At 60.8% G+C, this 18,271-nt stretch overlaps 3 protein-coding genes across 3 annotated transcripts; 1 reads left to right on the top strand and 2 right to left on the bottom strand.

Annotated features, from left to right (window-relative positions):
• The first annotated feature begins 585 nt into the window (after positions 1-585).
• Positions 586-2,007, top strand: HPCA (hippocalcin). The gene is made up of 3 exons (XM_035562249.1): positions 586-963; positions 1,516-1,621; positions 1,910-2,007. Exons 1-3 carry the CDS (start codon positions 586-588, stop codon positions 2,005-2,007), a joined length of 582 nt encoding a protein of 193 aa, XP_035418142.1.
• A 705-nt stretch (positions 2,008-2,712) lies between these two features.
• TMEM54 (transmembrane protein 54) lies at positions 2,713-4,515 on the bottom strand. Its single transcript, XM_035562000.2, has 5 exons — positions 4,503-4,515; positions 3,767-3,960; positions 3,165-3,353; positions 2,939-3,073; positions 2,713-2,805 (listed from the first exon to the last, which is right to left on the bottom strand). The coding sequence occupies exons 1-5, from the start codon at positions 4,513-4,515 to the stop codon at positions 2,713-2,715; spliced, it is 624 nt and encodes a 207-aa protein (XP_035417893.2).
• Positions 4,516-5,442: 927 nt separating this feature from the next.
• On the bottom strand, positions 5,443-17,175 carry RNF19B (ring finger protein 19B). Its single transcript, XM_035562200.2, has 9 exons — positions 16,577-17,175; positions 11,527-11,732; positions 9,732-9,876; positions 9,141-9,303; positions 8,379-8,493; positions 8,094-8,234; positions 7,590-7,797; positions 6,680-6,811; positions 5,443-6,194 (listed from the first exon to the last, which is right to left on the bottom strand). The coding sequence occupies exons 1-9, from the start codon at positions 17,173-17,175 to the stop codon at positions 5,726-5,728; spliced, it is 2,178 nt and encodes a 725-aa protein (XP_035418093.1). The 3' UTR covers positions 5,443-5,725.
• Positions 17,176-18,271: the final 1,096 nt, after the last annotated feature.

Genomic DNA, 18,271 nt, shown 5'->3' with positions numbered 1-18,271 from the left:
TGGGAGGACTCCCCTGTAGTTCCCCCTGCCCCGGGGGCATCTTCCCTGGGGGTGCCCCCCTCAACCTCCCCCCCCCCCCGGCTGCTGCGCCCTGATGCGGGGAGGGGGCTCTGGCTACAAGTGGAGACCCGCGGCCCCCGGCCCTCCCCGGGGCTCCGGAGCCAGGCGGAGGCATCAAATATTAACGGGGGAGGCGGAGGTGCCAAAAATAAGCCCCCGCCAGGGGAGCTGGCCCAGATCTGGACCCAGAGCCCCAGCCAGGGCTGAGTCCGGCCCCTTTCCCTCCTCCAGCCCGCTGCGCCCCCCCCCCCCCCCCCCCCCCGGGGCCGCCAACATCGCCCAATCTATTATGCAAATGACCCCTGAAGGTTTATTACGCAAATGCCAGGGGGCTGCCTCCCCGGGACTGGCCCCGGCGGCTCAGAGGGGACGGCGGCGATGGAGGGGGCCGCATCGGCCTCCGCCTCCGCCCGGGTGCCCGGGGGCTGCCAGGGAGCGCTGCCCCGTCCCTCTCCACTCCTGTAGGGCGCAGGGAGCGGAGCCGGGCCAGGAGCCCCCCACAGCGCAGCGCTCGTCCCCAGCGGCATGGGGAAGCAGAACAGCAAGCTGCGCCCCGAGATGCTCCAGGACCTGCGGGAAAACACCGAGTTCTCCGACCTGGAGCTGCAGGGCTGGTACAAGGGCTTCCTGAAGGACTGTCCCTCGGGCATCCTCAACGTGGAGGAGTTCAAGAAGATCTACGCCAACTTCTTCCCCTACGGCGACGCCTCCAAGTTCGCCGAGCACGTCTTCCGCACCTTCGACACCAACGGCGATGGCACCATCGACTTCCGAGAGTTCATCATCGCCCTGAGCGTCACCTCCCGCGGCAAGCTGGAGCAGAAGCTCATGTGGGCCTTCAGCATGTACGACCTGGACGGCAACGGCTACATCAGCCGGGAGGAGATGCTGGAGATCGTGCAGGTACGCACAGCCCCGCTGCGCCCCGGGATGCGGGCAGGTTTGGGGCAGGTGCCTCGTGTTGCTCCCTGCGCAGGGCTGGACGTCTGCAGGGAGCCGCTGGCTGAGCCCTGCGGCTGTAGGAAGGAGCAGCCCCCCGGGGCAGACCCTGCTTCTTCATGTCCCGGGGCCAGGGCTTCCCCTCAGCACCCTATTCTGGGGCTCTTCCCGCTGCCCATGCGTGTGGCAGCCACCCCGAGGACCTGGTGCAGGCACCCAGGAGCTGCTCCCCTTGCCCAGACCCTGGCCCAGCAGCAGCAGCATTGGGGGGTGACTTGTGAGGCTGTTTCATCAACATCTTGGTGGGCATCTCCCTGCAAGAGCAGCTCCCATCTGCCTTCTGCAATCCAGCTTGCTTCCTTGGGGCAGACACAAGCTGTGCTGGGAGCAAAATCCACCCCCCCAGCCTGGGTACACGGGCAGGGGCTGGTCCCAGTGCAGCGAACCCCAAGCCCTCTGTCCCCCACCCCGGGTTGGTGGCAGGCGCTCACCCTCCTCCCTGTCTCCCTCTCCCAGGCCATCCACAAAATGGTCTCTTCCGTGATGAATATGCCCGAAGATGAATCGACTCCGGAGAAAAGAACGGAAAAAATCTTCCGACAGATGGATACTAATAACGATGGTAAATGAGAGGAGATGGAGGGGATTAAGGGAAAGGTCTCATGGCTAAATCCGGGGGTCTTAGAGGGAGCCGCACGCATGCTGATTAAACGCCTCACGTCCGCTGGGGTGGCCGGGGGGAGCCCCAGCAGCCGAGGGGCTCGGCTGGCTGCAGACTTGGGGGGCTCGCCCCGTGAAAGGGGGTGGACGGGGGGGGGGGGGGGGGTCCCTGGTGCGTGTTGGTCCTGTGTGCCCCTGTGTGTCCGGGATGAGGTTGTGGCCCCCGGGCTGAGCCATGTACCCCCTGCAGGCAAGCTGTCACTGGAGGAGTTCATCAAAGGTGCCAAGAGTGACCCATCCATCGTGCGCCTGCTGCAGTGTGACCCCAGCGGCACCGGGCAGCTCTGAGCCCCCCACAGCCCCCGCAGCCCCCTGCCACCCCTGTCCTGCAGCCGGACACCACCTCCTACCCCTGCCCGTCCCTGCTGTCCCCATCTCCATGCCCTCATGGCAGAAGGAGCCCAGCCGAGGCTGGGGAAGGGAGATCCAGGAGGGACATCCCCACCACTGCAGCAGCTCCTGCACCCACCCGGTAGACAGGAGGGACCCCCCCCAAATGGGGACGGTCCCTCTGCACCAGAGGCATGGAGCAGGGGACAACCCAGCATGGTGGAGCCACCGCTGCTTCTCCAACAGGCACCAGGACCCGGCCTAGGGGACAAAGCCCCGGTTGCTCGCAGCTCCCCCAGCACCCCCAGCATGCACACACTGCACGCCTCGGGGCCGGGCCAGCCCCTTCCCCACGGCTGGCGCACAGGTGGGGGCCATTGGGAGGGGGGGTGCTTCTGGTCTTTTAATACCTGCAAAATAAAGTTTGTGTCAGTGCAGTCAGCAGTGGGGTGGGGGTCATCAATGCTGAGGGGAAAGATCCTCCCCGCAGGGCTCGGATCCAGCACAGAAGCCTCCCTTGCTGCAGCCCCAGGCAGCCCAACACGGCGGGGATGGACTCGTGTCCCAGCTAGCAATGAGCAGCATCCAAGGTCCTGTGTCTGCCCCAGAGCTGGGCTCTGCTGTGGGGTGGGTGCTGGGACAGGGCTGGTTCCCATACCCTGCTCACAGCTGGGCAGTTTCCACGCTGTCCAGGCTCAGCAAGCCCAGGCACAGTCCAGGGTCGGGGCTGTCCGCAGGGGCAGTCTGCAAGGAGACCTGCAAGGCAGAGGGGCTGCTCAGGGCAGGACCAGGGGCCGAGAGCTTCAGGTGGGCAAATCCTGCCTGCCCTGGGGCCCTGAGCCCAGCTGGCTCCATCCCAGCCCTGCACGGGTGCTTAGAGAGGATTCACCTTCTGCCGGCGCACCCTGCGGCAGCAGCAGCTGAGGCGGAGGAGCTCGATGGTGAGCAGGAGGCAGCGGATGCTGAAGACGATCTCCAGTGAGCCCAGCATGAGGGAGATGAACCAGAGGGACAGTGTGGAGCTCTGTGGGGATGAGGGCCGTGAGGTCCCTGTGTGTGCCCCCATCTGCAGTGCAGGCACAGCGCGGGGTGGCCACAGGATCAGCAGGACTCACGTAGACGCGGGTGGGATCGAAGGGGCACTGCCGGGCGAGCGGGGCGAGGGCAGCATCGGTGAGGGCGCAGGGTGCCAGCAGCACCCGGCCCCGGCTGCCCAGCGTGAGCCCGATGGCGACGGCCAGCCCTGGCAGGCAGGACAGCGAGCCCAGGCTGCTGCTGGCGCTCAGGGCCAGAACTGCCCATTTCTGTGGGAGGGGAGAGATGAGGGAGCGCGGTGAGATGGAGCCACATGCAGCCACCCACCTGGGGTGGTGCCCAAGCCGGGGGCTGTGGGATGGATCCTTGGGGGGCTGCAGGGCTGGGGCTGCTTACGAGGGCTGCAGGGGCGAAGTAGCGGGACAGCATGAGGGCAGCTAAGCCACAGCAGATCGTCTGCAAGGAAGCGTGGGGAGGTCATCGACACCAGGGACATTGACATTGTCCCTGAAAGCTCAGCCCCCTCCACCCAGTGACAAGTCCCTGTGGATCTAACCCCCCCCCAGTCCTATGTGAGGAAGGCCTCGTTAGAGCCAGGAAGGGGGGGACGGAGCAGTGTCCACCCTGCATCCCTCTGCATCCACCCTGCATCCATCCTGTGGCCCCCCACCCCCCGTGGTACCAGCAGAGCAGAGATGGCCGAGGCGGTGTTGGAGATGGCGTACTGCAGGGAGATGGCGTCCCGCAGGCTGACCACGAAGCGGAGCACGATGCCGTGGACGAGGGCTCCGGTGATGAAGTTGAGGTGCCCAACGATGAGGAGGATGAGGCCCGTTTTCATGAGGACCCTCTGGTGGCTGCTGGGATCGTGGTGGCCTGGGGAGGAGGAGAGGGGAGGCTGAGCACTGAGACTGCACAGCGCAGGGTGGCTGGCGCAGGGCATCTGGGGACAGCCCCAGAGGAGGTGACACGGCAGTGGGGACAAGGTGGTGGCAGGGTGGCAGTCGCTGGCAGCCCAGATATGCAAACCACTGCCCCAGCCAGCTCCCCTGGGGTCAGAGCCATGGTGCAGGGACAGCAGCTGTGGGAATGGGCGTCCCTGATGGGGACCGGCCGCTTGCCCCAGCACGTCCCGGGAAGGAGTGGGGCTCCCCGGGGCAATAAGGGAGCTGCAGGGAGCAGCCCCCCCATGGACGGCCATCCCAGCGCTGGGCTTGGGCACCGAGCGCTCTAATGAATAGAGGCAGCAGCACAGGGCTGTTCCCCCGTCGGGACTGGGGCTCACCCCAGCTCATGTTGGAGCCGCGCAGAGCTGCCCTCCCTCCGTGCCTCAGTTTCCCCTGCAGGAGGCATAGCTGGAGCCGCAGGCAGGGCTCAGACACCTCCCATCGCAATTACCACACCAGACCCAGACTCACCCACTTGACACATCTTCAGCCGGCCAGGATCAGGCCATCAGAGCCCCTCGGCACCCCCAGGACCTGCCCTGTGCTCAGCCCCTGCACTGGTGGCCAGAGCCATCGGGGTCCCCACACGACCGGGCAGGCCCAGAGCTGGGACGAGGCCACGGAGCCGCTCGCCTGCTGCACCCAGCTGTGGCTCCGCTTCCCGTCAGACCAGCTCCTGGACGAGCAAAGCAATAACTCCACCTTCGCCTGCCTCCGCAGAGGGGAGGCACGGCCCCATCCCCACCCCTGCGCTCCCTTTGCTGCTTTGCACCGCGCTGTGCTGCACCCTGCAGGCCTCCACCCCGTGCCTGGGAGGCTGCTGCCCCATGGGGAGACCCCTCTGGCCACATCCTGCCCAGCAAAGCACCAAGTCCGCCTCAAGTTGCCGTAAGGAAATGTCCAGGGACCTGCACAGCCCCCACGAGGCCCTTCGTGGGTCTCCGTAGGTGCTTGCTGAGCCACGCTCGCTGCACGGCTCATGGCAGACAGGAGGCACCAGCGCTTTAATTACAGGGACAGCAGCACAGCCCATGCCCCGGGAGCTGCCCTGGGGACAGGCAGGGCCTAGGGCAGCCTCCTGGCCTCTCCCTGATGTCCTGACAGAGCCACCAGGTCAGCCCTCGGCCTCCTCAAGCAGCCCTGGGAATTTGGCTCAGTGCATGGTTAGTCCCTGTCCTTCCCCTGTGTACACAGCCCCAGCACATGGCCAGCTGGCCTAGCAGCCGTGCCCTCAGCGCTGCAGGCAGAACAAGGCTGGCACCCCTGCTTTCTGGAGGCAGGAGAGGAGATGCACCCCTTTTCCCCAGGCCTGGGGCTAGGGCGGCATTCACAGACAGTCCAAAGGCAGCCACCAAGGAGAGGATTTCACTGTACACCCGTGGAAAGGATGAGCTGGATGCGAGTCGAATGACATCCAGAGTCTTTATTCAAATAGTCCTTTAGGATGGTTGCAGACATACAGACACATACATATTTACACTCTTACACACCTCACAGAGCCTGAACCAATAAATTAAAACGAAAAGAGGGTGGGGGATTGTTTTTTCCTTTTCTTTTTTGTCACGTAAGAAACGACGACTCCCTGAGGCGAGGCCAGGGAGCCAGCTGAAGAATTGCAAACAGAAGCCAACATGGACACAACCCTGCCCCAAAGATGCAATGACAACGAGTGTGCTTTTCAGCACGAGGCCGCTTCATACTCTGGCTTCGATGCACTCCAGTTTGACTATTTCGTCCAGCCTGCACCCCTCGGCTTGGGCACAGTGGCTCAGGTGGGCACTTGGGCTCTCGGCACCTCTAGCTTTGGGGGTCTGCGGGCAGGCTGCTGCAGTCTGAGAGTGGGGGGAGTCGCACTCGTCCGAGGTAATGTCTGGCACATCGTCCGACTGGCTGTCGGAGCTCTCCAGGTCGCTCCGTATGCTCTCAGGCTGGGCCAGGGTGATGTCCCAGGTTTTGCTGGCAACGCAGTCCTTTTGCTCACAGCTTTGGTGTTTGCACATCTGCTCCTGCTCACCGTCCTCTTCCTCCTCCTCCTCCTCTTCCTCATTCTCTGCCATTTGGGTGTGGACGTGCAGAGAGTCCTCCGTACTGCTGCCGCTGGCCAGCTGGTAGTGACTGGGCTTGGCTTCGATGTCCACCTGGATCTCCATGTTATTGCACTCCCTGCAGAAACAAGCACCCCCGTGTTACTGCACAGTTGCTGGTTTTGGCCGCAGCCTGGGTCACCACCTCACTGGGCCAGGAGGACCACGCTGCCCAGGCAGGAGCAAGATGCTGCTCATCACCCCACGGCATCTGGGACACAACAGCACCCACTGCTCTCCTCGAGTTCCTCCGAATGGCAGCCAAGGTCCCCCCAGGCTGAGAGCCAGGAAATGAAGCAGGGAAGCACTGGAGACCGAGGGCACCAGGAACAGGCCCTGAGAGTCCTGGGCTGCAGATCCCCTCCTCAGCCTCCACAGTGCACAGAGAGGCTGCTCCCAAACACCCCCGGTCCTCCTCCTGCCCGAATAAAAGATCAACCCTCCTGCCAGCTGCGAGAGCTGGAGCACCCACAGCCAGCCTGGCACCCGCAACACCTCGCAGAGCTTGGATTTTTCCAGGACACCCACAACCAACACTCTTCTCACCATCACACGTCCTCCTACCTGTCCTGGGGGTTATAGGAGCTGATGATGGAACCGGCCATGGCCCGAGTGCTGGCGTTGTCACTGATAGCCCCCAAACTGACTGAGTCCTTGGGGAAAATCTCCTTCTGGACATCTGCCTGCACTTCCAGCCTGCAGGAAAAAAAAAAAGAGGATTCCTCAGAAATGCCTCAGAGGGTCCCCGAGTGGCACCAAACAGCCTCTGCCATGAGAAAGCAAGAGGCCCTCTGTGCTGGCCTAGCTTGGCACAAGGGAGCTTAACCCCAAGGGTTCCTCTCAGTCTCATTTTTGGCTCGATTTAGGCAAACCCATTCTGTTTTCCATGACGAAGGTGAAGTTGTGTTTATGTCCATGACTCATGCAATTCCTGCGAAGAACAGATTTCCACAGATCTAGCACAGAGCCATGATTATATGCTGGCTGCCATATCAACACGTGTCTCTAATTACCCTGCAGACTGACTCACAGGCAAGTTTAAGAAGAAAACTGTGGTGTAACCTTCCGACTTGGAAAGCAGCAGCCCTGACTGGAACAGGAGGCTCCCAAACCTCTAGGCTGGGATCAGAGCACCGGAGGATCTTTAAGTGGGCCATGCAGGCACCTCTGCACTCTTCCCAATTAACCCAAAGCATCAGCTCTGCAGTTTCACGGAGCTCAGAAGGGACAGAAACTTGTTTCTCTAGCTTTTGTCCTCCTTGCAAGAACCAGCCTAACAGCAGCGGCAGAAGTAGCCTGGTCTGCTGGGACTGGTTATTCCACCACAGACCAAGAAGTAAAAATACCAGGACATGACTGCCAAGCACACAGAGGGCCACCCAGCCTCAGACGGAGCCCCAAGCTAAGCCTGCTCAGCCAGCACAGGCCCCGGGAGCCTTCACCCCTTTCTTGCCATGCCCACCAGCCCATTTACCTGCTGTACTTGCCCTTGCCTCCCGAGAGGACACCGCCGCTCAGGGTACCGCCTGAGAGGGCGGCGAAGCTGGCCGTCTCGCTGTAGTTGCCCTGCATCACGCTGAGCCCATCCGTGGGGCTCCCGCTGGTGCTGAGCACGCTGGTCAGCCCCTCGATGCTGCTTTCACCAATGCTGGGGTTCTTCAGGGCTCGCCATGCATCAGCCACTGAGGAGGAGAACAGCATGGGAACCGGTCAGCAAGGGCACCAGCCAGATATGATGGTGGTGGCAGGGCTGAAGGTCGGACACCAGGCAGCGTGCTTCTCGCCTCAGCCAGCCTCCGTGCCTCTACCAGGGCAAGGAAGCGCTGAGATTTGGCTTGGAGCTATGCAGCTGATCAGCAAGTAACTCCTAGCCAAACCCAAGATGCTCAGATTTGGGAAATACTAAGCCCCCCACCATTTCATTACAAGAGGCAGTGGCAGGGCCTTTCCTCATTCCCTTCCCCGCTTATCGCAGTACCTGTGATTGGTCCATCGTCTTCATCAAACTCTATTTTCACGCCCTTCCCGTTGGCGGTGCTAACTCCACAGCCACCACCTCGGCACAGCGAGATCGGCACCACCCCGTAGACGTAAGCCAGCATGATGGGGACTCCGATACCTGCACACGAGGATGTGCTGAGTTAAGAGGGGCTTAAGGCCGAGCTGGGCTAGGCAGACAGAAGGGACCTTTGGGGTAGGGACTCTCAGTTGTGTTTATTTACACAGCTTTGCACACCATGGGAAATGGACGGTGCCCACTTACCAACACTGACAGCAGCGATGACTGGAGAGGCAATGACAGACAGTGTGACCCCACCGGTAATGGCCAAATTCCTCTTGTGCTTAGACGTTTTCTTTCCCTCATACCTGCTGTGGATCTGAGGGAAGGAGAAGCACCAGGTGAGAACAGCACCAGGCCACAAGCAACAGCCAGAAGACATCCATAAGCTTGTGCTTTTACAGCTGCATTAGCCCTGAAAGAGCCCCATCGTGACCACAGATCTCGCAGATCAGATCTTGCAGGTGGGTCTGCGTTCAAGAAAAAGAAGAAGCTACAAATCCAGTGCTGACACCATTTCCTCCTTCTCAACGCCTCTTTACCGGCACAGAGGCACAAGAGCACAACATAACATAGGTTGGGGCAGCTGGAGACCCCCAACAGCATCAAAATGCACAGTGACCTATGCCCGCGTGCTGCTCAGAGCCTGTCACTGTCCCACAGAGGCCCCTGCCATAGGAAGTGACAAAAGAAGCCAGGTTTCCCTTCCCCGTTCAGGGTAGAGGCACAACAGCGACACAACACGCGTTGAGAGGACTTCAGCCCGAAGGGCTATCAGCCCCCATCCTCCTCTCGCCACACAAAGCCCAGAAGATAAGGCAGGGTTTAGAAGAGACAGCTGAATTCTGGTTCTACGGGGAGACCCGCCCTTCGTATCAGCTCTCAGTTGCTGGTCGGATGCCCCAAGTCAGAGACCGCCCTGAGCCGTGGATCCCTCAGCTCCAGCCTCACGCTCGCCACATTTACCTTTCTCCCGACGTACACGGGGATGCCAATGACCATAGCTGGAATGGCAATGCCAGCAATGAGGGAAATGCCTACAGGAGCGCCGATCAGCGTGCCCAGCTGCCAGAGAATCTTCTTTTTACGACTCCATGGCTTTTTGCCCCAGAACGTGCAGCCAGAGGGGCTTAATAGAAGGAAAAAAAAATGACGTTAAAACCTCAGCAATTCCTAAGCATCCCTGAGAACCCCAAATTCAACTTCCACATGAACAAAACCCAAAGCTTAGGAAGTAGGTAGACAACACAAAAAAGGATCCCGCGCCCCATCAACATTAATTTGCTCCTCAAGGTGACTATTGCACCACCAGGACTATGTTTAATGTCCACTATGCTAAGAGATCTCAAATGCAACATATCAGGAGCAGATTTATTTATTTATTTATTTTTGGTGAGGAAGAACCTCTCCCTGCTGTAGTGTGGGAAGAAAGCTCACATCTTTGGGTCAGAAAGAAGAGAATTTTGCTGACTGATTGTAGACACAAGAGGACGAGCAGCACGCAGCCAAACGTCTCCTGTCATTGAGAGGAGCCCTGCACCCTGCTCCGGCCCCCACCTGAGGTAATGCAGGTCCGAGATCTCCTTCATGCAGAGCCAGCAGAACTCACAGCCGCACACGGCACAGGTCATATGGTTGCAGCTCCCATCGTTCATCTTGATGATGTAGGCGCTGCAGCGCGGGCACGGCTTGATGTCGTCCGCTGCGGGGAGGAAGCAGGGCACTGAGTCGGGCTCCGCGCTGCCAAGAGCCAACGGGGGGCTCTCGCTGTGTGGGGGAGCCCTTGCTTTCTGCACGGACAGATCGCCCTCGTGCAGCATAAAGCGGGGACGGTACAACCAGCCGGCTGGGCTGTTAGCTTATCGTCAGGGTGAGAAGATAACGCTGATGAGACCAAGCCCACCAAAGTGATCTGCCTGGGCAGCAAGGACTGGGAGCAACAGGAGCTTTAAAAGCTTATTCTTGCCTGGCACAGGATGCACTCCAGGAGATGCTTAAGTGCTGGGAACAAGTCATACCTTTGCTGTGCTAGCCAGGACAACAGTGTAAGTCAGAACCATTATTAAATTGCTCCACTAAGGTGATTCACAGGCCAAGAACAACAGAGCAATCGAGAGAACGAGGCATCAGAAATTCTGAACCTGGCCTTCAACAGCAGGCAGTGCGGAATGGGGCCTGCAGCTGCACGCCAGAGCGGGGCAGATGCTGCGCAGCCCCACTCGGCTCCTGGCAGGGCAGGATGAGGGTCCTTCATCTCCTCCTCAAGTCATGCATCATCTGATCGCGGTTACGCAACGGCTGTCTGCGCAGCGGGTCAGGGCTTTGCTGGCAGCCTCTCTGACACTCAACAATATGAAATCCAGCTGCTGAGACCGGCCCGCACCTTATTAATCACGGCACTGAATCCAGCAAGAATGGGGTGGGGAAAAACCGCTGTCTCAGGAATCTCCCTTTCAGTGGCTAAACGCTAAGCTCTTCCTGGCAGGGATCTCCTTTAGGAGGGCGAAAAAAGCTCAGAAACCAGTTTTTGCTTGCTGGTTTGTACCACAGGCTGTGGTGGTATCTGGGCTGTGGATTGTCAGGGCCCTCTAACTGGGCACGCTGAGCCTTGAGATGCAGCTGAGCCACCTCGAACCGCTCATGGCAGCTCCAGTACGAGCATCAACATTTTAACTCCTGGCACGCAAGACACAGTAGTGTTTTGTCTGAGGGGAGGGAGGGACTTCAAGAAATGGCCTTACTGCCCACTTCCAGAGTCAACACGGTTATTTTTAATGAACACTAACTCAGCGGACGTAGCAGCTCCTACAAGGCAGAGTAGGAGTCTGTGGGCTGGCATTTTTCCCCTGTACGTGACATTATGAGCACCTAACAGTGCACACAGTCAGGCTCCCCACGCAGGGCTAGGCATTAATGCTACTTTTTACTATTGCAATAGGCAAATTTCAAGTTGCAACAGTAAAAAGCACCTATTTGTTCAACATCTAGATCAGCAAGAAGCCAGAACATCCGAGATCAAAACGGCCACAACGTGGCTGGGGCGGAAGAGGGGAGCTGCAGTGCCGAGGAAGGACCCGAGGCATGTCGTCACCTATCCCCGACCCGTTTCATGTTCTAATTTCTTGCAGGAGCCCACCGGGCTCGCTCTAACACCCGGGAGAAGGGGAAGTGGCTCTCGGGTTCACAGCTGTTCTCACCCATGGCTGCCAGGGACCCTCAGCTGCGGCACGCAGCAGCGCTCCCCGCGGGGCACTGCCACCGCCCCGGGGAGGAAGTTCTGCACAACCAGCGGCTTTCTCAGCTTCACAGGCACGACCGCAGCACCCAGTAACCTACAACGCGTGATCCATACCCGGCCCAGACTCCTGTCCGTAGCTGAGGCCCGACGTGTGCTTGGTCCGTACGCGGAGCGTCTGCGCCCTTTGCTGGCGGGCCATGTCGCAGGTCTGGTTGGGGTGCCATATCTGCTTGCAGTGATAGCAGAACTCCGTCTGGCAGCCGTCCCTCTCGCAGGTCAGCTTGGGGCAGCTGGCGCAGCCGTAGGCAATAACCGCGTAGCTGGGGAAGGAAGACACCCGGCGAGTTAGCAAGAGGCAAAGTTATCAAGCGATAGTCCCGTGATCCGGCCAAGTCATCGCGCCCGGGGGTGGCACGGGGGGCTCTCGGTGCCCTTCTCCAACAGGCTGCTGCCGGGCTATGCCGAGCAGCCCCTGCCTTGCCCGGGGGGCACAGCAGCCCCGCTCCAGAGGCAGCCCAGCCCGGGCAGACAGCCCACTGCTGCCAGGTCGGCGTTCCTGGTCGCTGCAGTGCAGCCGCGCTCCAAATTCCTGCTCTCACCAGTCCCGTGCCTTGCACTGCAGGGCCTGGAGTTAAGTAGTGCTAATTAGGTTACTTGGGGCAGATAGCTGGCAATACCGAGTTCTCTCAGTGAGCGGTGGCAGTCCTCACTGTCCACTCGTACGGATCAGAGGTGCCCTGCCCAGCCTGCCTCTTCTGCCACTGCAGGCTCCCAGCACAGGCTCCTGCTGCTCCGTACGCATGGCTGCACACAGGCTGCACACACACACAAACACACACACAAATACACACAACACACCCCCCAGCTCCTCAGGACAGCCAGGCACATGGGTGTATGCACATGGCCCAGAGGAGGCTAGGCAAGCTGAAGCCTCACCGGGCACTTTATCACCTAAAAAAAGTGGAACAAGCGGGGTTTCAACGTGCAGCTATTTCAAGAAGTAAGCCCCTGTAAAAAAGGAAATTCTGTGGAGATCAACAGAGGGCGAAGAACAATGCTCTGCTTCTGGAGTAAACCAAAACTGGAGTAAAACCAAGTGAATGTACACGAGAGGGAAGTCAGGGTACTCAACCAGCTCACTTTTTCTGACAGTAACGTGGTGTTTCCATGAGGAAGCGTGCACACAAAAGCTGAAGCAGCTCCACTACACAGGAGCTGACTTACAGTCAGCGAGGATGAGGCTGCTGCCACTGGAGGGGCTGCACCGAGTAATTCCAGAAGTGCCTTCCGGCTCTGCAACACCAGTATAAATACCAAAGGGTATTTTTGTTGATCATCCTCAGCGTTTTCGTTAGTGGCCGGAGGAGAATAGCTCCTATTTAGGATTATATATTTAGAGCTCACGTAGCTCGAGTCGTATTGCCTCTTCTCAGAGGCAGCAGCGTGAGAACCGCTGAATGTGTCATACCACAATGATTCATATCCCGTGGGAGTTCAAGCAGCTTCACCCTGCCAGGGTACGACACAATCGCCCAAGAAACAACATCTCCGCGTGGAGCGCCGGGCTGGGGGGCGTGACGGCAGGGTCCCCACACACATCAGCGGCCACGCGCCTGCACGTGAGGCCGGAGCGGGTGGAGGGGAGGGATGCAGGCAGCCGGGGGGGCAGCCAACCTGACCCACATCGACTCCTACGCATCTTGGCCAGGGAGAATCCCGCTAAGCATCCGTACCCTGCCACCACAAGGCAGCCACAGAACTACCCCTGGCAAAAAATAAAGCCTCATCAGGCCAGCTGCGTTGTGACACACTGCTATTTCAAACCATAACAGCAGGCTGGGAAAGCTCAGCGCAATATATTAAGCAGCCTCGTGCTCTAGATTAACCCCTCACTAGAGATTTAGGGTTTTTCTAGACACTCAAGCAACTCCCCTATGAGAAAAGAAAATCCTCGCCATTTACATTTCACTGCTAGAACTGAAATGACAAACGTCAAGAACAAGCCCACAGCTGCACGGAGAAAAACAGCTACACGGCTTTCTTCTGCGAGGGAAGGAAGTAACCCAGCTCCAAACCCAAGGACAACTAGAAAGGAGCCATTGAAGCGATGTGCCTGGGGGTGGCCGCTGCAGGATCCGGGCCGCTAACGCGTGCCTCCATCTCCACCTGACCGCTGACGCATCGCTTCGTTCAACGGCCGCTTCCTGGCTCGGCCCCGGCAGAGGTGAAAAGGGAAACTCTGACTTTCCCCCACGCAGCGGCGGCAACGACAGCGAGCGCCTGCCCGAGACCCCAGCGGGCCAAGGGAGGGCAGAGCCCCGCTCCCAGCCCCGGCCTCCAAGGAGCCGGAGCCTCGCCAGTTGCCTCCAGCCTCATTCAGGAGCTCAGCCCACGCAGCCCGGTTCGCTTAAAGCTCCTCTTGTTCTCTCCAGCTTCTAGGGGAGATGCAGCGTGACAAACACCAGAGAGCAACGCCAGCTGATTGCAGCGAGGGAGGGGGGTGGGGGGGGGGGACACCAAAAGCTGCAAATATAGAAAATTATTGGTATTGCGACTGATGGTGCATCAGTTGGCCAGCGTTCCCATGGCAACATGCTCCGGTGTTGTGCCGGTCCTCCTCCTCCTCCTCCCGCAGCAGCACAGCCGAGCTCTTTCCTTTACGAAAGCCTGCAGTAGGTGTGGAAGGCAGAGGATGCCGCGTGCACACGCCACGGCTTCGTCTGCCGCCGCCGCCTCGCAGCTCCCACACCCGGTGGTGGGCGACATCCCCCCAAAACGCCCAGCACCGCCGTGCCCCCAGCCCCACACACGCTGCTGCTGCCGCGGGAAAGCCCGCTGTAAATAATTCGTCTCCTGACTTTACATAAGCACAACGAAACGCACTTGCTAGGAAGAATGAATAGGGCGATTAATTCCTCCTGCCGCCGGAGGGCCGATTCCAACAGCCTTTGTTCGTGTGCTCCCGACACGCCGATGGATGGCACCGGTGGGCAGCGACCCACGAGAGCTGCCGGGTTCCCAGCAGCCGGGGTCACCTCTCGCTTCTGCCGGGCAGCTCACAGGAAGATGCCCGCGTCCCGTGTTCCCAGCGAGGATGTCCTTGTCCACCAGATGAGCTGTAGGTGACGTGGGTCTGCCCAGACCCCCGAAGCGATGGCTGGATGGGGATCAGGCCGGGCTCCTTTCGAAGAGGCAGCGCCCTGCAGGCCGTGCCAGGGCCGGCTCCTTCCAACGAAGCAGCCTCAGCTACGGATGGGGTGCTTACACCTATCCGCAGCCCAGAACGGCATCACAGCAGCCGAAAAGCTGAGGCTGGTGAGCAGGAACGGGGTTTTCTCTACCCAGCTGACGGCGCAGACAGCAGGGGCATTCCCTCTGCGGGCAACACAGCCTGCGCGACGTCCCTGGTCTCGTCCCCAGCGACACCGAAACATCAAGACCTAGCACCTGACTTTGCACCAGAACCCAGCACCGCTGCCTGCTGTTACCACTGCCCTCTGAAGAAACGAGCCTTTATGCAGCAGTGCTCAGGGGCCCCAAAACGGGTAACCTGAGACAGGTTAACTGCTTTGCACAGGAAGGTTATTACAACACTCTGATTAAATTTTCACGATCCTCCCACCACGCTTTCCACTCTGACTACTAGGTCAGACTTTCCTTTCATGTTCACGCTACCCAGAACTGCAACTCACGCTGCCTTCTAGCCAAACTTTGCAGCACTTCTCTAAGTTTCCTGAAAAAAGCCGTTTTCCAGGCAGCTTTGCCTTACACGTAAATAGAAACTAAACAGAGTTCATCCAAAGGAAAAGAGAAGAGAAAATGAAAGCAACACGCAGACGAGTACAGTCATCAAGCCTGGGTGGACCGACTTCTGGACAGACAGACGTTTCCTCACTTAGGCAATGGTAATGAGTCAACATCACTCCTCTGTGCCATGCATTCACATCCCCGCTGGAAAGAAGTGACCGTTCACAGTTCCTTCTTCCCCCCCCCGTGGAAACCGCAGGGTGCCCCGTGCAAGGACTGCTGCAGCTCGCGGTGATACACGCGGCTGGGAAACTCCAGGCTTCCCATTTGTGCAGAAAAAAGCCTTCTTTTAAATCAGGGAAACAATTGCTCAGCTAAAACCCCCTCCAAGTCCCATTACAAGGGCCGTGCTTGTCTGTATTTCCACGCTCCCCAAGGTCAAATCCTGGGATTTTAGTGTGGATGGATGGAGCATTGTTTTGGTACCTTTTGACTATCCCGAACAGGTTGCTGACTGGCAAGCGCAGCAAGCCTGCAATTAGGGATTTTCATTGAACTCCGTGTGAACAGAAGCACACGTTAGTGGCATCGCAGCACCGGGCAGGGGGGGGCTGCCCCTCCCTGGGCCGGGTGGGGACAGGCAGCACCACAGCGGGTCCCACCTCCCCAGGCTGTCCTGGGGTCCCCAGTCAGCACCCTATGGGGACGCAGGGACCCCCCCACCCTGAGCTGTCCCAGCAGAGAGGGGACAGAACCCAGCAGGGACAGCAGACCCCTCCCAGGCTGCCCCACACGGAAGGGGACAGACAGACCCCTATGAGGACAGCAGGCCCCCGGGCTGCCCCAGGGCCGACGGGCAGCCCCCTGTGGGGCAGAGGGACCCCCTCTCCAAGTCACTCACCAGAGAGGGGAGAGCGGGCCCCCCTCCAGGCCGGAAAGGGCAGACCCCTGTGGGAACAGGGACACCAACCCCCCCCCAAACACTCCATCAGCTCCCTGTGGGAACAGGGACCCCCTTGGATGCTTCAGCAGCCCCCTGCAGGGTCAGGACACCCCCCTGATGCCCCAGCACAGAGGGAGGCAACCCCTTGTGGGGTCTGGGACCCCGCTGGACACCCCAGCATGGAGGAGAGCAGCCCCCTGCGGGGTCAAGACCCCCCCCCAGACACCCCAGAAGCCCACTTTGGGGTCAGGGCTCCCCCCCCCCAGACCCCCCGGCAACCCACTTTGAGGTCAGCCCCCACCCCCCCCAGACCCCCCGGCAACCCACTTTGGGGTCAGCCCCCACCCCCCCCAGACCCCCCGGCAACCCACTTTGGGGTCAGCCCCCACCCCCCCCAGACCCCCCGGCAACCCACTTTGGGGTCAGCCCCCACCCCCCCCAGACCCCCCGGCAACCCACCCCCCGGGCACTCACCCGCAGTCGGGGGCCGGGCACCAGCGGCAGTCGGGGTCGGCGGCGAGGCAGCGGCGCAGCATGAACTCCTCGTACTTGGCGACGAGGTGCGGGGAGTCGCGGAGCAGGCGGCGGATGTCGGCGGGGTTGAGGCGCTCGCTGCACTCGGGGCAGCAGATGTTGACGCGGGACTCGGTGATCTCGATCCGCAGGTACTGCCGCAGGCAGGCGCCGCACGACCGGTGCGGGCACGAGAGCAGCCGCGGCGCGTTCTCCGCCGGCTGCCGCACCAGGCACAGCGGGCACTCCAGCTCCTCCTCGCCGCTCCCCTCCGCGCACGCCGGCGGCTCCTCGGGGGGCGGCGGGGGGGGAGGCGGCGGCGGGGGGGGCGGCGGCGGCGGCGGGGCCGGTGGAGCGGCGGGGGGCGGCGGCGGCGGGGCGGCGGCGGCGGGCGGCGGCTCGGCCTTGGCGCGGCGGCGGCCGCCCGCGGCGGAGGCGGCGGCGGCGGAGAAGACGCTCTGGAAGGAGAGGCGGCGGCGGCGGCCGGGCTTCGGGCACTTGGCGGCGGCCGAGTGGATGGAGGAGGAGCGCGGAGACTCGGAGTCCCGCTCGGAGCCCATGGCGGCGGCGGCGGCGGCGGCGGCGGCGGGGCTGCTCCCGGGGCGGCGGTGTCCGGGGGGTTCCGGGGGCTCCGAGGCTCCGCGGGTACCGGGGCCGCGTCCCGCCGGGCGCTGCCTCCGCCGCGCTGCAACGACAGCGGCCCCGCGGCGAGTGGGCGCCGCCCCGCCCCGCCCCGCGCCCGCCCCGCCCACCTCCCGCGTCGCCCCGCCCCGCGCCCCGCCCCTCTCGTGTCGCCGCCGCCGCCATTTCGGTTTTGGGCAGCGCCCCGGGCAGGCCCGAGGCGCGAGTTTCCCCCCCCACCCCGCCACGAGCGCCCCCAGCACCCATGGGTCCCCGGGGGTGCCCAGGCCGGTGGATGGACGGATGGGTGGGCGGGTGGGTGCGTGGAAGGATGGAGGTGCAGATGGAGTAAATCTCCCGCTTAAGAGTGCACAGATGAAGCTTCCTTCCCTCCTAATGCCCCTTCAGCTCTCCTGTTACTTTCCCAGTGCTTTTGTCCATGAGTTCTCTGCCTTCCGTACATCCTCACTGAGTGGTTTCACCAGGCTGCTTGCTGCAACCGAGTCCTTCTCTAGCGCTTACGTTCCCCAGAGATCCGTCAGCTCTCCCCCACCTCTGCTACGCGCTGGCGTTCCTGCCACAGTACGCGTGGCTTTGGCCCAGCTGCAAGCTTTGCACCGCACTTAGGATTGGCCTTGGAGTGTTAAATTCCTGCCTGGGATCAGGAGCCCTGTTATTAGCAAGCTAATTTAGCAGGAGAGCCAAGCAGTTCTGCTCGAAGAGAGGCCACGGTGCTACAGGGGTGTCTGCGGAGCGCTCTGCCCCAGAGCAGCACGAGTTACCGAGCTCCGTCCCTGCTACGCTGCCAGGTCGCATCAGCATGTTGTGTGTGAAAATGCTCAGTGTTTCTGTGACACTTCTGATGTGGAGCCCTGACGTGTGCAAGGATCCTCTCCCCACTTTGCTGGTGGGAAAGGAAGGCCAGAGAAAGAAAGGAGAGGTGTTACATCGGCGTAAATCTAGACAATATTGAAATCACCTACTTCTATCTGAGATAGGCTGGGTATGAGACGTCTTTAAATGGCTGTCGCTACC

The sequence above is a fragment of the Cygnus atratus genome, chromosome 23, assembly GCF_013377495.2.
Source record: "Cygnus atratus isolate AKBS03 ecotype Queensland, Australia chromosome 23, CAtr_DNAZoo_HiC_assembly, whole genome shotgun sequence".
NCBI lineage: Eukaryota > Metazoa > Chordata > Aves > Anseriformes > Anatidae > Cygnus > Cygnus atratus.
Note: the sequence above shows the minus strand (reverse complement) of the source record. Positions and strands in the feature narration are given on the sequence as shown.

Coding starts and splice junctions, on each gene's coding strand:
- HPCA (XM_035562249.1), top strand. CDS start 586: ATGGGGAAGCAGAACAGCAAGCTGCGCCCCGAGATGCTCCAGGACCTG. Junction 964..1,515: donor AGATGCTGGAGATCGTGCAG/GTACGCACAGCC, acceptor TCCCTCTCCCAG/GCCATCCACAAAATGGTCTC. Junction 1,622..1,909: donor GATGGATACTAATAACGATG/GTAAATGAGAGG, acceptor TACCCCCTGCAG/GCAAGCTGTCACTGGAGGAG.
- TMEM54 (XM_035562000.2), bottom strand. Junction 3,074..3,164: donor TCGATCCCACCCGCGTCTAC/GTGAGTCCTGCT, acceptor TCATCCCCACAG/AGCTCCACACTGTCCCTCTG. Junction 2,806..2,938: donor GCAGGGTGCGCCGGCAGAAG/GTGAATCCTCTC, acceptor TCTGCCTTGCAG/GTCTCCTTGCAGACTGCCCC.
- RNF19B (XM_035562200.2), bottom strand. CDS start 17,175: ATGGGCTCCGAGCGGGACTCCGAGTCTCCGCGCTCCTCCTCCATCCAC. Junction 8,494..9,140: donor CCGTGTACGTCGGGAGAAAG/GTAAATGTGGCG, acceptor TCCTTCCCTCAG/ATCCACAGCAGGTATGAGGG. Junction 7,798..8,093: donor AGACGATGGACCAATCACAG/GTACTGCGATAA, acceptor TCTCCTCCTCAG/TGGCTGATGCATGGCGAGCC.